The sequence below is a fragment of the Macrobrachium nipponense genome, chromosome 8 (assembly GCF_015104395.2).
Source record: "Macrobrachium nipponense isolate FS-2020 chromosome 8, ASM1510439v2, whole genome shotgun sequence".
NCBI classification, from domain to species: Eukaryota; Metazoa; Arthropoda; class Malacostraca; order Decapoda; family Palaemonidae; genus Macrobrachium; species Macrobrachium nipponense.
Genome location: NC_087203.1, coordinates 13,982,747 through 14,000,856, shown reverse-complemented (window position 1 = coordinate 14,000,856; position 18,110 = coordinate 13,982,747). Strand labels below are relative to the sequence as shown.

Genomic DNA, 18,110 nt, shown 5'->3' with positions numbered 1-18,110 from the left:
TAGCCTTGAGCAAAACCTTGCGCATGTAAACCAGTAGCCTATGAAAAACGGAAACAAGGCTTGAAACGATCCGTTCCTTCAACCGCCTTCTTATGTTACTCGATGGTTACTCCTGCGTCTACAAAGAGAGAAGAATCTAGAAAATGCGTCACACTCGACTTGTTCATCTTTAGCAATCTACATCAGAGAATTCGTTGAACTTAATTAACAAAGAAATTCATAAACGTAATCAGTTCCAGACGCAGCGAGTGATACATACATAATGTAACTATAGATAACAGTATCAGCTAGAATTTTCCTCCAAAGGAGCGTCAAGACAATACCGTGTATTGTACAGTACTCAAAACAGCGATCTTATTACTTTTGAAAACCAAAAAATAATCTACGGTAAAGGTATATCAAAATTAAAGTGAACACTTGATAAAATTTCAAAACGTCGTTGACACCTGTTCTCACGATCTATACATAAATCAAAATTGGTAAATAAATTAGCAGAAAAACATTCCCTTCTATATGAAAAATAAAAAATTACGGCATCTGGATAAAGTAAGAAAATATGTTTGATTCACAATATACTTTCGTAAAGTTCGAAAATTACGAAACTTTTATTTGTAATAATTTATGGTGGAACATAGCAAATATATGTGTGAATTTTGCTGTGAGGTGTTTATCTCATTAAATCTAGGGAAAGTAAAGAAAAAAGTGACAAACGTTGGCAAAATTCACAAACATGTAAAGGAGAATAAGAGACAGTGGGAATAAGATTAAGAGTAACTAAACAGTAACATTCGCATCAGAGGAACTAATCTACCCTTCTGTGACAGATCCTATTAATTATGCACGTAACCAAACAACTTTCAATGATAATTACCTTCCCTAAAGAAAAATGAAGCAAAATTGTAGAAAGTAAATGCTATATTTCAGAGACAACTCTCTCTATCTTCAGGTAGGGGATGAATGAGAAAAGTTACAGAAAAAGTAGGTCAGCCATTAAGTCATCCTAGTTGACAATTTCTTTAATCCTGGTTGGAGGAAGATTTTATCTATAATATCTGAATCCCACAAACCCTTTGAAATATTCATTGTGTTTCTTTAATCAAAGCTGATTCAACCATCTGGCTTTTGAACCGACAATTGCTGCTATAAACTATACGTGACAAATTCCAGTTTATTCTGTGATTATGGTTATTTATTGGGTTAAAAATAACGGAGCTCCATTGCCCATACCTAACAGAACGTTTATGTTGTATTAATCTATCTTTACATGGAATATTTTGTAAATACATTAAAACTTAAAGACATGCTGTGGATGAGATATGTAGATAACATCTTAACATTTTGGAATATTAGGTAGCACAATTTCAAATTTGAAGTTGAATTGGAAACAGACAGCAAAATTCCTTTTCAATTCTTGATGTTTTAATAATTAGACATATGACAGAATACAAATTGACCATATACAAAAAAAAAAAACCAACATTTTCACTTTCATACATTCATTCTTTTAGTTATCATGGCACTTCTATCAAAATTGGCATAGCCAGCAATTTATTCTAAAGATATTCACGGATTTGTTCCCCAGATCTCCTGGAAAAGGAAATTGAACTAATCCATCAGCAGCTGTCATCTTTAAAGTCCCCTAACCATATAATTGAAAAAGACGTTGAAACACATGCTTGGAAACTAACCATTTTGCTTTTTCCTACCCAAATACCTTAGCCAAATCCTTGAGTACTGTCCAACAAAAGCCAGTCCCCAAAGGCAGGAGTATATGAAATCCCTTGCCTCGACTGCAATCAATTTGACATCAGCTTACAGACAAATCTCTCCCCAAGAGATTATTACAACATGAACGTTAAGTTAGGTTTGGGCAATATAGTGCAGCTATTTTTAACCACATAAATAAAATAACCATGATCACAGAATAAACTGGAATCTGTCACGTATAATTTATAGCAGGAATTGTCGGTTCAAATGCCAAATGGTTGATTCAGCTTTGATTATAGAAAGAAACTATAAATATTTCAAAGAGTTCATGGGATTCAGATATTATACATAAAATCTTCCTCCAACTAGTTGTTAGGAAGGTTAAAGAGAAATTGTAAAACCAGGGTGACTTAACAGCTGACCTGCGACCTATTGGTATAAATCCCGCTTTTTCTGCAAATTGTCTCATTCATCCCCTACCTGAAGAGAGAGAGAGAGAGAGAGAGTGAGTTTGGTCTCTGAAACATTTTGGCCATTTTTATGGGCTCCTTTCACGAGATGGATTTCTGTTTTAACAGACTATATTTCACAGTCTATATATATATTATATATAATATATTATATATATATATATATAATATCTATATATATAATATAATATATATATATAGATATTAAATATATATATTATGTATATATATATATGGAAAACCCGAAAGATTGTGGAAAAATGTCGAAAAAAACTGCATCACAGAAAAAAAAAAAACAGTGATTACAAAACCGACTGAAAACAGGCGAAAGGGAGGACGATCACCTCAAGACCAAATTAATAAACCTTAGCCATTTCAGAGCCTGCAGTTAATCAACATGAAGCAAACAAAAATGGACAAATCTAGTTTCTCTTACGTCTACCACCACGTCTGGGTCACGGAGGGTAAATTCACTGGCCTTACCCTTATAGAATTATACTAAAACACAGCAGCCAAGATGAGCCTCCAACCAGAACTCACAAAGTGGATTCAAAGATCGAATAAGTAAAAGCTGAATAAATGAGAACAATGTCGAATTTTAATGTAAATCATACTAAGATGAATTTGCTGAAAAAATAACGTAGTGTCTGACTGTCGTCAAAAGAAAAATAATTCACAATAAAGTTCACATAACTTGAAATTAACACATCATTCATAAAGAAAATGCAACAATATATAAATAATCAGGGTATCCATTACTATATAATTTTTATATCTAAAAACTGTAAGCCTTTGAAAAATAATGCACTTTGTGCACAAAGAAATTTATGTGCAATATCTTCCAACTAAAGGTGAAAAATAGTTTCTAGTCTGCCTACCTGAAGGAGGCGACGACATTGGTTGTGGGCCACCCCATAACGAAGGAGGTGTCATGGCTCTTGGCTACCTCTGCGACGTCATCCAGACAAGATGACAACCACATTTCCGATACCCGGACCTAAAAAGAAAAAAATGATAAAGTGTAAGATTCAAGAAATGTGATTCATGTCCCCGTATCCTCGTTACAAAATGCGTATGAAAAAACCCTCTTGAAAAATATTTTATGCTATGATCGGAACTGAAAGCTTTAGTCTTAACGCTATTAAATATACAAAATCAACCAATGTTACTACTTCACCTTCTCCTTGAGCTTAAAGTTGCCCCCGCTTCTTGCCTTCGCCACCAAGAGGAGATCGCTGAAGAGGAACAGATGTCTCTCCTGGGACTGCACCCCCTGAATCACATGGGAAAACAATCTCATTAACATTATCACAAATAATCCAGTTACAGGCTGCTCCAGGAGCAGGAGCAAGAGCCCGTGCTAGCACAAGGCTGGCTTATTCTTAAACATCACAACAATCCTCACATTATTTTTTTAAAAATCCTTTTCATTCATCATCACTATATAATAAAAACAATAGTAACTAAGGTTTTTTCAGAACCATTAAATGTGGTATGATTCCTAAATATGATATAGCTTATGGGTTACAAAATAATATTATTATTACGTATGTACAAGACGACTAAAACGCTAATTGCAGGAACATATTTGTTAATGTCAAAATCATGCACACTGATGATCAAGTTGCCGCTGCAAATAACATTCATGTTTCTGTCTTGTCAAGGTTCTGATTCACAGACCATTATGAAACAGATATCCCTTTACCCCTCTCTCTCTCTCTCTCTCTCTCTCTCTCTCTCTCTCTCTCTCTCTCTCTCTCTCTCTCTCTCTCTCAATAATAATAATAATTCCAACTGCATATACTCAAGAAAAAAATATTGCGTTTCACTAAGGCTACTTTTTGTTCTCGGCATATTAACCATAGAATACAGGCAGTCTTTTAGAGGACTTAGTTAAAATAACATTCGTTTATAAACTTAGAAAAAAACGCACATATTGATTTGATATTCTTAAAGCGCAGACGTGAAGGCCAACTCAACAGGGGCTTGTCAAGAATTGAAGAGCCACCTTAATACTATAATTATAGCAAATGGTACAAATACGCAGGCCTAAAAGGACAGGCCCCTCCTTCAGTGTGTTTGTGTATATATAGACAGGGGCTTCTTCCAAGAAATAAGCCCCAAAGGGATAGCCAGTAAGCCTACATCTCGCCATTCCCTCATTAGCTCCCAGTAAACACCAACGAATTCGACTTTCACCACAGAATTCTTCCCGATTTATCCAGTAAATATTATTGTTACGTGAATGGATAAACTAAACAAGGATTACAACTTATTTACATAACTCACTTAAATCACGCAACTGATGAGCGCCAAACAAATAACATAAATTACACTTAATAGCAATGAATGGGAAATAATATGTAAATTGCGGAATTAAATGACCGTTATGAAAAGACAGACGTTGCTGGTAAGACCGGCATTAAAATGCCTTGTTAAAATTCGAAAAGAAATATACGGAAAATTCAATTTAGCTCTTCAACTATCAGAAGATAGTGCAAATAAAATTCAATAAAAATTTCACAATTGAAAAATGGGAAATTTTGTCCTGAATAACCAGAAGTTTAATTATGCAGTTTTTTTATACAAAGCCCAAACAAAACAAAAAAATATACCTCCAGAAACACCGAATTATTTTTCTAAGGTCATTCGTCTAACTGTTAGAATATTTCAGGATATAAATCAAAGCAACTTCTGAAGTAAAACTAATGTCTTGAGTTGGGCTCCCCTCCCCAAAAAAAACGAGGCAACACCCGTATCCTTAACGGGAAAAAACCACCCACACTACTCTGGCAACAATGTCGTCCTCTCTCAATCTGCTGCAAATACAGAGGTTTCGTTGATACCGCCAGCTAATGGGCTCTTCCTTACATTTATATAATAAAAACGGACACAAACAACTCTTTCAAATTCACCCCAACAACGTACTTCCATCATAAACTGAAACTGTTATTCGTTCAACTGAGACTCTCCTTAGTAAATGAAACTGATTAGCAGAGGAGGAGGAGTTACATATTTATTTATCCAGAGGCTGTAATTATGGAGGCGGGGCTTTTTAATCTGGGACAAACGCATCTATTTGTAAAGCCGTTTCTGCTGTTAATGACGCGAAGCTATACGTATCCCTGAGTCACGAGATTTAATTATGAGTATGTCTATTTCTTTCTTTTTTCTTGTACCAACTATTGCGCATCTGGTAATTTATCCAAATAAAAATGAACTGGGCACTTTACAAACCAGTTTGAATTTGCTTGATTTACTTCCACATTAGAATGAAAAAAAAAGAAAAAAACATTGTTAACAAAAGTTCTTCAATTAAACAATCTGAATAACCACTGGTTCCATGCAACGTAAAAACACCATACAAACAAACAATAGAGATCTAAAGAATATTATTAAGAAAGGCGTCCACGGTAATCACCGCTTCTGAACAGAGTACAGCACCTCCGAGGTCGTCCGTCGTTACAAGAAAGGCAAAGAAATCCGCCGAGCGTAACAAGTAGCAAAGGCACCATCATCAACAGCACCTTGAATCGAAAAAGCATCAACCGGATGCTGGTCCCATGCAGCTGAGCAAACGCCGAATAAGAGGAATTTCCCCAATACTCGAAACGAATAATCCGTCTTTTCATTTCACGATATCCAGAACCATCAACTGATGCCAGGTTGTCGAGTGTGGAGCACCAACTTCAGGGAAGGACTCGTCCTTCACACAGGAAGGATTCTGCGCAACCAATTCCACGATCGCTCTTTTCCCCGAACTCATCTTTCACGATTAGTCTTCTCGTGAAAGTAAAATGATGCGTTTCAATTTTGTTTGAAGTCGGATTATTTTAAGTTTTACATAAAATGGTGTCCACCCTCTGAATGACGAAGCAGAAATATAAATGCAGGCCGAAAACAAGAGTAGTCATGGCATAAATATCCGTGGTTGTGTTGTTACCCAAATACTTTTTGAAATGCTGAAAAAGAGAGGGACATTACCAAACAAGTGGCATTAATCAATCTAAGTCAATAAACCAAGAAATACGCACCATTCCTTACTGAGGACATTTTGCCATCGTGAAGCAGTAAGGAACCCCGCCCATTCATCCTATGCGAATGACTACTACTTTTGCAATGTCACTCAGATTTCTATTAGCTAACGACGTGGGAGGACGGTTTTCACGACATGAAATACGGACAATAATCATTAAATTGTATTTAAAAAAGCTGAAATAGCATAAGCTAACGTTCGTGGTAGAATAAGTACGTTTTTCTCCGAAATATGAATAAAACAGAAACAACAACGATGATGATATATATAATAATAATAATGAACATCATACAGGTAGTTCTTCAATAAACTTCTCGACGTATTAATAAGGAAAGAGGGCAAACTGACAATTTTACCAAAAATTTGGGACTCGTGTGATAAGATAGAAAAAAGAAAAAAAAAAAAAAACACAGAAAAAGCAGTCTGCTTCATCCACGGCCTCTTTAGAGCCCCGACCATCTAAAAACAGCGGCGGAGAGGAAAAAAAACAACAATATGATGATGGTAAAAGATGATATCAGGTGATAAGTAGCTACTAAAGCCGTAGCGGAACGGAGCACCAGGGAGGCAATTCGGCCGAAATGTGGGACACAAATGGCAATTAATAAAGAGTCAAGGAGCCATATACTGTATTTTTAATAGGATAATATTCTGTTGGGATTTGAAGTAAACTAAAATACAACTAAATCTGAAGGATATGTTACCAGGTAATGGCCAGATTAGTTCAATTAAAATATTTTCATTTTACATTCCTTGGGATGAGTTTACTGCTAAAATAAAGTGCATGATAATTACAGACAATAAATAGTAAGGTGAGATCATAGTACTTTATTAATAGTCAGAACTATACTTATATTATATGAATTTTTAAGCCTATACAAATTCCATGAGAATGCCATTACCCGCACTCCTTTTTCGGGGATTCAGAAGCTAGTATGCAGGTGCTAGCACTGCTCTCTCCAAATGCAATTTTAATCTCTCGATCCCTTTGATAGCAGAAAATGCAGAAGTCAGACGTCGGAGATATGATGGTGAGAAAGTGGGAGGGGGCTGAGGAAGAACCGGGGGTCAATGGCAGGGGATTGAGAGAAGAGGGAGACAGAGGATGCAGAGAGCGGATGAGGAATGGGATTAGCGGGAGGGAAGGAACGGAGGCGGCTAGGGAAGGTAGGCGGTGGGGGGAGGGGGGGAGAGGTGGGTTGAGATGTCAACGGATGTAGCACCTAGCATTCGAGAGGATGCTGAACAGTTGAGCAAGACCTAACAATACATCATCAACCTTGGAAGGTCCTCAGTCCTTTACTAGGTTCTCAAAAGTCCTTTTACTTCGCTCCCAGGTGACCTGAGGGACTGAGCGCTCTTTGCTGCATAAAATATTCTCGGTAGGGCAATGAACCCCTTCGCTCACTTAGCTAAAACAGCTAATGAAAGTACGAATTAGAATCATAAGTATTTGCTTTAGCGATAGACTGAATTTTCGACCATTTGGAGAACGTTCTTCCAAGAAAAAAATAAAGGTGGGCTGGGGTGGGGGGGGGGGGGTTTCCCCCCCCCTGCAAGACCTTGAGTTTGGCAGAAACGCGGCAACATCTTATGACATCGATGCGTCAGTTCAGTGAAAATGAGAGAGAGAGAGAGAGAGAGAGAGAGAGAGAGAGAGAGAGAGAGAGAGAGAGAGCAAGCAGTACTGCCGGTAAACTGTAATTATAAGGCAAATCCATTTATTTAACGAACGAAGTTTTCTCTTCCTACCTACAAAAATGAAATACAGAAATTAAAATACATATCATGGTCGTCTCCAAACACTGACTTAGAGCAACACTGTATAAAATAAAATCTTAATTAAAGATAAAACATGAAGAGGCAATTGGTACAAACCAAAAACGAAAATATTTTAATATATATATATATATATATTATATATATATATATATATATATATATATATATATATATATATATATATATATATGTATATATATATACATACACACTTATATATATTATACACTATACACACACAATTATTAAAAGCTGGAGTACGAAATAAATACAAGCACGGTCTCTAGCTGCGAGAAAGCCCCAGACAACATCTTCCCATGACTGTACCGCTTCCTTTCTCGCCTTATGTGAGGTCGCATAAGTCGGTAAGTGGTAAAGATATTGGATAATAACCTCCCGTCACCTCTAATTGCCCCAGGTAAGCCGGTGCCTAAGCGAATGGCTTAGGAAGGTTATAGGCGACTGCCTCCAGTACTATATGATACAATGTTGCGGAAAGAGAAAACATAATCATATAATGACTCCTTAATTGTATCTAAAAATATACAGTATGCATATACTTTGGAAACAATTTCAGTGTATGGATGTGCACATGTACGAAATTGACTTTGTACGTAGTATGTACGTTCACCTTAACGGTGACTTTACAGATAAGAATTTTACCATTTCCCGTTATGGACATCCGCGTACAGCATACCGAATTCATATTATGAAAGGTCCATTGTCTTCTTCCAATCTGGAAGCCACCTGAGATATGTTTTTACGTAGCGATTAGTGCTGTGAACGCGTTTTGTGTTTCCTCAATTAAATTTAGGGATCACAGACGACTACTTAGATATCTTGAGATAGTTCAACAACGTTCCGTTTAATGCCAGGCCTCAGGTCACCAAACGAAATGAGAAATGTGGTATATATTCTGGGGTAATTTCGATCTGTGATGGGGTATAGGCCATGAAGTCAAGCACTGGAAAACATCCTGCTATTAAATGCTTCATTTCCATTTTAAGACGACAATGCACTAATTATGCAATACACAACCGCACACGCAGACGAGCGCACAGATGCATAATATATATATAGTATGTATATACATACCGAAGTCACGTGCATCTACTGTGATTTTTAAGCACACACACACCTATATATGTATGTATGTATGTATGTATGTATGTATGTATGTATGTATATATATGTATATATAATATATATATATATATATATATATATATATATATACATATGCATTTATACGTACCACCTACGGAGAGAGATAGCGAGAGAGAGAGAGGAAGAGAGGAGAGGAGAGAAAGAGAGAGAGAGAGAGAGAGAGAGAGAGAGAGAGAGAGAGAGAATGTGCAAGCATGAGAGAGAGAGAGAGTGAGTTTCTCACCTTCACTGCTTTTGCCAAGGAATCCCTTGACTCACCAAGGCCAGACATGTCATGGTACATTACGCCTCCAACTTGGTCAGACATGACCCTTCTTAAGGTTAACCGCGATTAAAATGGAAATCTCAGGACGGATACTAAAGTGAACGTTACATTCGAAGAGAATTCAAGAGAATGTCTTTCACAGCAACCTGTGACGATAGTTAGTGGGATGAGTAACAGTGAGCTTATGCAATGAACAATGGCGTAAAATAATCCAACATAAGAACCAATAAAAAATTGCAAATTTTACTTAATGTAATGGAGAACAAATGTAAATCCGACATATTCGAATACAAATAATAACCATTTTTTCTTTTGCTTTGTTTTCACATAATGTAATCAGAATCCAAGCCAGTAAAATCCATGTCTCGCTAGACGCTCCTGAGTAGAAATTGCAAAAGGAAAGAGTTGCAAGATGCATTCTGGATGCTGCCACTGATTGGAGGCTTTGCAGCAGGGGATCGGGAGGCTGCCACTCCGACAAGGATTAGGAATGGGGACAACAGGCCAGAAACCCTTTCAAAAAGTGAAGGGTACACGAAAGGGGCAGACGCTACAACCACTTGCCAACATTCTCCCTCTCTCTAAAGATAGATACATGATGACGAAAGAAATGATTTCGCAATAAATATAGCGAGCATGAAATTAGAGAGAGAGAGAGAGAGAGAGAGAGAGAGAGAGAGAGAGAGAGAGAGAGAGAGAGAGAGAGAGAGAGGAAATAATGCCCTTATCAAATCGGAATGAACTGTACTACAAGGATAAATATCAGGTTCTGACAGCGAAAAAGTATGTACTGGTCATCAGATACCCCATGGAATAATATGCAAGAAATTTTCCTTGTTTTAAATCATTACGTTCCCATGAAATTTTTCTTGAGTCCAAACGAATTTGAAATGAATCCTGACATTGTACTTCAAAGCTGTCATCTAAAGAAAAATAACGAAGGAAAATCTCGTATTTACCCTCAATTCGTAAATATTGAGAAGAGATTTCAAAGGTAAAAACTAACACCACATTTCAGAGTCCTAAATGACGCAAAATTAACTGACATGGCAGCAACATAAGCCTACATTAAATTCTAAAACCCTGAACCAGCCAAAGGCCCACAGAGAGCTCGATGCCGGATCTGAAGAACACCTACCGTGGTGAATGTGACTGGCGTCTCCATGATGAACTGCCTTTTGGGTCTGCCTTCTCTTGTTCTGTTTGGGGGCAGACCGGAGGTGTTGGCAGCATTGTTGGTGTTGTTATTATTGGCTGCATCTCTGTTGTTGTTGTGCTGGTGATCGGGGCCCCTCAAGCCCTTTGCGCTGAAGGCTCGCTGAAGGCGCGCCGCTGTTGTCGAACGCTTTCGCATTAACCCTTTCATCTTCTGAAAAGAACAAAAGAATAACTTTGTAACAGCAAGAAAACCAACAATTTTCAACAGATTTACACGGTTACCCATCCATCACGCTTTTTATCCATTTGAAATGGAAACTCACTCAAGTTCAACAAGTGAAATTTGTAATTTTAAGCTTCTTTACTTTTAACCTAAAACAAGCGAAACCCTACAGGTGAGGTAGCTAAACGCCGGGTCCTCAGTCTCGCTCCTTCTGTTCACCTAGTGCCATGACCTCTCTCCCTGAAGCATATCAATCACCCGCTTAAAGAGATCCAAGCCATTTTTCTTTCCTCCCATTCTTTCCCCTTCATTAAGCGTCAGATCTATGGGCACAGAGTCGATGGTTGATAAAACAGACACACACACACACACACACACACACACACACACGTATATGAAAGAATGTCACTGACACCGACGTTTCTCACCCTAAAGGGAATGGGTTCGAATCCTTGTCACGATATTAGCATTTATCATATACTTCCTTTTGGATAAAATTTATTCACAAAGTAGCATTATATATATACTATATTATCATGATATAAAATGTTCTTTTATATACAAACTGATGTCACTACTGCAGAGGGTTTAGTTCCAGTTTCAAATAACTGGTGAATTCTGGTCCATCACGTTAAGAAACCGCAAAGAATAACTGAAAGGCAATAAACCAGTTCACTGAAAACTCCTCGTTTGTAACTGTCATTCCAGCAAAGTAAAAACAAAATACCTTCCAGGTACCATTTTCTCAATAATGTTCACCTGGAAAAGCTTCCGGTGGTTTTGATTTCGTGTTGAATAACATAGCCGGTTGATTACGGTTGCCTCACACTAAAACCAAGCCAAGCCAAGCCAAGCCAAGCTCCAGCCGAAACTTCTCTCCCTCCGCAACCTCTTTTCCCACTTTGCATTCCAACCAACAAATTACATGGCAGCTCATTCATGAAGCAGCCAATGCTGGAGGGCCAATACAGACCGGCTCTAGCTCCCTTCTTATTGGCCTGACGCCCTATCTAAAGGCAGCTCCTGATTGGCTGCTGGTCTCCTCCATTCAAGACCCACAGAGAGTGGGTTCATCTGCAACATCGCTGGAGGGGGTCCAGTTAATCCCCCATAACCAATCAAACTCCGTCCATTTATCTTGGTCCAGTTATGAAACACTTCCAATTTTCCTAGTGAATTATAGCTGATTACAGTCTTCTCACCTTCCAGTGGACGACTCACTTTGAAGACGAGGCAACAGGACATGAAACAATTACTACCTGTAGGTGTTCCGGTTATTTTACGAACTGAACTATATGATTAACAAGTTACAGCCACCAAAAGTAATAAAACTTTATGCATCAGCGTTCACAGGGCCCATAAATATAAACCATACAACACAATACGCGTACACAATAAAAGGATTAACAGATATTGTTATCAGAACAGAAGTTGCTATAAAAGTCATTTCACACCTACCACACAAATACCAACGTTAAGCCACCTATTCTTTGAAGGCCCCTAAAAGGATACGGGCTGTGCCAAGCTAGCTTGGATCATGTCTATAGGTACATAATCACGTTCCTTTTTACATTGTGCCGCAATGGTGATCATCTTTAGGCCTTCAGCCTTGCCAACTGATGATGTTAACGGATCAGTTTCAAGAGACTTCTCTTATATCTGAACATCGTTTTGACTTTATATTTGTCGTAAGTTTTGGTACATAAGAATGCTCGGGTTACAGGAACACAATATGTACAATTACGGAAGATAAATCAGGCGAAAATCACCTAAAGACAATAAATAGGTTCCCAGCACCGTAAAAACACCATACAAACACAAACAAACAAACAAACAAACCTAAAGACAATATATGAAAACTGAAACTCTAAGTAAATACTTGATTTGAAAATAAAACATATTTGTTTCAAACTTCGCTATAAATCCTCGTAAGGAATTTTGAGAACACTACATATATCATTGTTTTAAAGAGGGGTTTTGCTGGAAACCCATCGATATTCATGGGTTCACTTGGTTTCTATTTATTTTCGTTATACATACCTAAATGTATTTACATGAAGTAAAATTCTATAATCTATTAGGTCTACCAGAAAATCGTAAGTCTCGATCATGTCCACACAAAGCTATGAACCTATCAGAAAAAGGCACACACACACTCACTATGCATCCATTCATAATTACATGCAATGTACATAAGTACTAAGTATATATATATATATATATATATATATATATATATATATATATTATATAGATATATATATATATTATATATATACACACACACATATATCTTACGAGACCACAGTCTCGTATCACATTTGGTAAGCGTTAGCCATAAGCGGCTGGCACTGGCAATACCTTGTCTGGTAACACATTCTTCTCCCCCCCCCTCTCTCTCTCTCTCTCTCTCTCTCTCTCTCTCTCTCTCTCTCTCAGACTCTGGCAATAGCCCTCTCTCTCTCTCTCTCTCTCTCTCTCTCTCTCTCTCTCTCTCTCTCTCTCTCCATTTCTCATGTCTCTGGCAATAGCTCTCTCTCTCTCTCTCTCTCTCTCTCTCTCTCTCTCTCTCTCTCTCTCTTTCATCAGGTCATCAAATCAGAGTCGGAACTACAAAAATATACGTTTATTAAAAGCAAAGTATTAATTGAATAACTCAGATTCTTACAGGATAATTAATGGAATGATAACTCGTAGTTCAAGCAACTAGATAACAACCCCCCCCCCCAACCCCCCCCCCCCCTGGTAAATAATAGTCTTAATCAGTAATAGTCAAACACCAATTATCTCCTCTCCAAAATATAGTTTCCTCCATACAGGACACAGTCCCCCATCCCACCGAGGGGAGGAGAATGTGTTACCAGACAAGGTATTGCCAGTGACAGCCGCTTACGGCTAACGCTTACCAAATGTGATACGAGACTGTGGTCTCGTAATATATATATATATATATATATATATATATATATATATATATATATATATATATATATATATATATATATGTATGTATACAATGTATCAGATTAAAACATGGCCTTCGTTGCGAAGCAACTCTTTGCATGACAATCATTTCCAGCAACAGGCTGTTGGTAATTTCTCTTACTTTGAGACGTTTTACAAAGAAGTTGCTCAACGAGAACCTATTCATTAAGATATCGCCAACGTCAACTCTCATGATCGACACCTTACTGAACTGTTCTGAAAAACGACAACCAAAACATGACCAAACTATGAGCGTCATTTGTCATTACTTCGTTATACTCACAAAATTTAGATGCATGTACCGTACAGGGTGGTAAACATAAAGTCGACATATACTGAAATTACTTTGAAACGATCAATGACTACCAAGGGGTCACCTAGCCTCACTATTCCAACTAATATCAAGTATCATCAATCAGCTACTGCTTGAATCTTTATAGTCCGACGTCTACAACCCATCATTGATTAAATTCAGGGGAGAAACTGTGAGAGATTAAACGTTTCTAAGAAGAAAAGGTGTATATAACATTTAGAATTCCATGTTGCAGTCAGGCGCCCAGCCAAAATGCAACCACGATGTTTGAAAGGCATAACAGCTACGCCCATCATTCAATCGACACCTCAGGCAATCGTCATCAACAGCGACCACCGTCATCGAAAAAGGCTGGCAACAACCTTGCACCGCCGACCAGAAGTGTGTCAATAAGACCAACGTGTGGAAGAAGTAAGTCAAAATCATCGGAAAAGACGGTGGGGACAAGTAGGAAATATGAGAGAGAGAGAGAGAGAGAGAGAGAGAGAGAGAGAGAGAGAGAGAGAGAGAGAGAGAGAGAGAGAGAGTGAGTTACATTTTATCATCCAAGATTGCATGCATTATGAGCTATTATTATTAAGTCTTTTCCTGCCGCTGCTTTACCCAGAGCGGTAAGGCTTCAGGACACCGCTGTCTACTACATGTGAAAGTAAAAATCATCGCTTTGAGACTTCGATTGTGTTGTTGATGACGAATTAATTACGTTAGATAAAAAAAAAAAACTGCTATGAAATCTTTCTGTTCTATAACTTTCTCGTAAGAGGATTGCGGTCTGCATATTCCGCTGGTTAAAAAGTCGTCTAAAAGTTATAAAAAACTGGGCATCACCGGGGTATTTCGAAATTTACAAACAGCTTACATCATACAAACAGTGCTACACGAAAGAATTATTCTAGTCTGCTTCATTAGCCTGTCAATTCCTCGTCACAATATCATTAAAATATCATAAGCCTTGGATAAATCTCTGGGGTTTTCACTTTCTTGAGTTAAGGATCCGGATCGTACTGTAGCCTATATGTTCATAAAAATAATCATAATTACGCATCTCTCAGGAGTGTAACTTCATCTCTACAACGGACTTCAGACTCCGAAAGGAAAATTTCGAAACCTAAAGTTGCTCAGTAATGTCCGCAATGACAGGACACATTTTATAATGTGAACCTGTGTGTGTGTGTGTGTGCGAGGGAATGAAGAAGGATGAAGGGAGGAAGGGCGAGGGAATGGGGCAGTGGTGGGGATCTGGGGAATGAAGAGAGACGGGGGATTAGTCTTGATGTCTCATGTCCACTACGACACACATACGCAAGCGGCGGAACACTTTTTCCCGGGCGGACGGACGGACGCGCCTACTCGCCCCTCTGATGCGTGAGCGTCGTCGAATATGACTGGGTCCACTGCAATCGTACTTGGCTGATCATTGATTGCGCCTCTGTCTCGGTAACTCACGCAAAAGAATAAAAGCTAAAGGTATTTTCTTGACACATTTCACTTCACATGAACATGAATGGTAGAGCTATTCAGTGTCCTTGCACTCGAAATAAGCCAGTGGGTATAAGCGGGAAATAATCGGATGTGAAGAATGTGACAAGCCGTGAACACAGCAGTACAGTGATAAAATCATACCACTCCATCAGAGAGCATAAGTGAATGGCTGTCCAGTGGATCGCATATGTGACAATCGTTCCATAAGCTTGAGTGGTCAGAGATGACGACACGACTCGTGTATGGGCTGTTGCAATTGTTCACCGACGCAACAGATGCAGAACGAAATGATTGGGGTGGGGATGATTGGTGTAGGAGAAGGGAAAGGGCCCAAGTTCTCTTTCGTGGCTGAGAATGAAGAAACAACGAAGATCACTCCACAGTAGAAAGTTTAAGTCAATATAAGGAAACATATACAACAGTTATCTGACAAATTCATAAATTTAACATGATAAGAAGACCCCACAACTATGAAAAGAACTGTAACAATGTGACCACATTCACGTAACAGAAGTTTATTTGTTTGTGCGCAGGCGTATTTACGTATGCGTCTTGCTTGCGTTAATAAACATCATTGATGGCGGTCTATCTGTGTCAGTGTTTTTCTCCAAGTATCAGTATTCTATATCTTTCACCTTATTTACTCTTTAAATTAGTTACCTTACTGAAACAACAATAATAAACACATAGACAAGCACCATAATATATAATAATAATAATTCAACGATAAGCATAAGTTGAATTGAATTCTATCGGAATACGAGATGAAAGCGAAAACACATATAAATAGATGACTGTTTACATTGTAAATATAAATTATACAGGCAAAGATACCACTAGAAAATGTACGGTAATTATTTTTAAAAATGAATCGACTATTAGAAATAAACATGATTTGCATCTAACAGTGTTGATCCCCCCCCCCCCCCACCTACCTCTCTCTCTCTCTCTCTCTCTGGCACACAACAAATACATTGTGCATACATTATATATATAATATGTGTTTGTGTGCGGTCAAATAGTATCAATCCTCTATTGACAAGGAGTGCCTAGAGAGAAAAGACGCAAATACTTAACAAACTGGTGTGCCATTACCTTCTATTGTCATTTATCCTTTCTCAGACCCCCTTAATTATGGAAAATACCATCCAATATATGTATATCCCGAGGAAAGGGTGTGGTGAGAACACTTGCTGAACGACTGGAGCATGAGTGCTATACAATATTTTGCAATCAAATAACACAAGGACAGGACTTCATGGTAAGAAGACAGAAAATGAGAAACACTGGGCTAAGGGAGAGGGAGGGAGGGAGGGTGAAGGGAGAGCGGCCCTTCAGTGCCGTCCTCTAATTCTATAGAGAACAACATACTCGATCTGTGATTGAACACAACCCTACTCATACTGACCAACTTTCTTTTTCCTTCAAATGTCGCTTTCAAGGACAGGCTCATTAAACCATTGATAATAATAGCATTCTGTGTTCAATTCGTATCAACTGGCCAGAAGCTTGGACAAAGGCAACGTCGTCTACATCGCACTTATCACGGGTGGCCGACGAAAGATTTTACTAAGGTGCAAATCGGATGAATTGTCAGTGACATTACATAATCGACTTTTGATGGGATAAAACGCTTGTAGCAGCATACGCAAATGACAGCCACGCAATAATTTTAAAAAAAAGTAAATCAGGACAAAATGATTTGCCTGAAAGAGCTGAATAAAAATTTGTCATGGGAAAACGCCTGATCGACCCAAGGCAGTAACAATGCCTGTCCTTAACCGGACTACAAAAAGAAACGTGAAGAACGGCATTATTCTTGATAATGACTTAAACATCGAAAGATATTGAAAAATATATAATTAAATTTCCTAATTATATTTTATTAATAGCGCTGTTGAGATCGAGTCTACAATGAGGAACTGTAAAGTATGTGCTATAAAAAATCAACCTTTTTATAATACTGCTACTGCTGTTGCAGTACTCTCATTAACACTCCCATATGCAACAAGCTCCAATGGTAATTAGAGACACCCGTTGATGCCAATTACTCTGAAGTGCCAGATCTCTCAGTTTCTGCTACAATATATTCTGAATGCTGAAAGATTTCATATTTGAAGCAATTTTTCAGAACAGTACACCACATCATCTACAAATATTCTCCAAAGGCCAAGACTTAATAAACATCGGTCACAGACAAACAGTTATCACTAGACAACAGTTACAAGCATCACAATCAACAGCACAACAACAGGTGCTGGTGTAGAGTAAGAAATAACTTGAACCTCAGCTCTAGCAACATTCGCAGCAATTCACTCTAAAACCAGGTACTGAGATCATGTTCTACGGCGCACTGATATCACTGCTGTATCGGGGGAACAAGCAATGTACTTGATATGGTGACAGCGATAATCGACTCCTTATACGAAATGGGAATAAAACACAATGCTCTTAACACTATATGGATGAACAAAAAGGGGACCAACAATGAATCCATATCAACAAATCTTCACAACACCCAC

General features: G+C 38.1%; 1 protein-coding gene across 6 annotated transcripts in view; it reads right to left on the bottom strand.

Annotated features, from left to right (window-relative positions):
- LOC135222617 (uncharacterized) overlaps positions 1-18,110 on the bottom strand; it is a 775,758-nt gene that overhangs the window by 12,300 nt on the left and 745,348 nt on the right. For all 6 annotated transcript variants that reach the window (XM_064260717.1, XM_064260722.1, XM_064260719.1 and 3 more), the window contains 3 exons: positions 10,566-10,796; positions 3,355-3,450; positions 3,056-3,174 (listed from right to left, as the gene is read on the bottom strand). In XM_064260717.1, the coding sequence (XP_064116787.1) occupies positions 3,056-3,174; positions 3,355-3,450; positions 10,566-10,796 (446 nt within the window). The remainder of the gene's footprint in view (positions 1-3,055; positions 3,175-3,354; positions 3,451-10,565; positions 10,797-18,110) is intronic.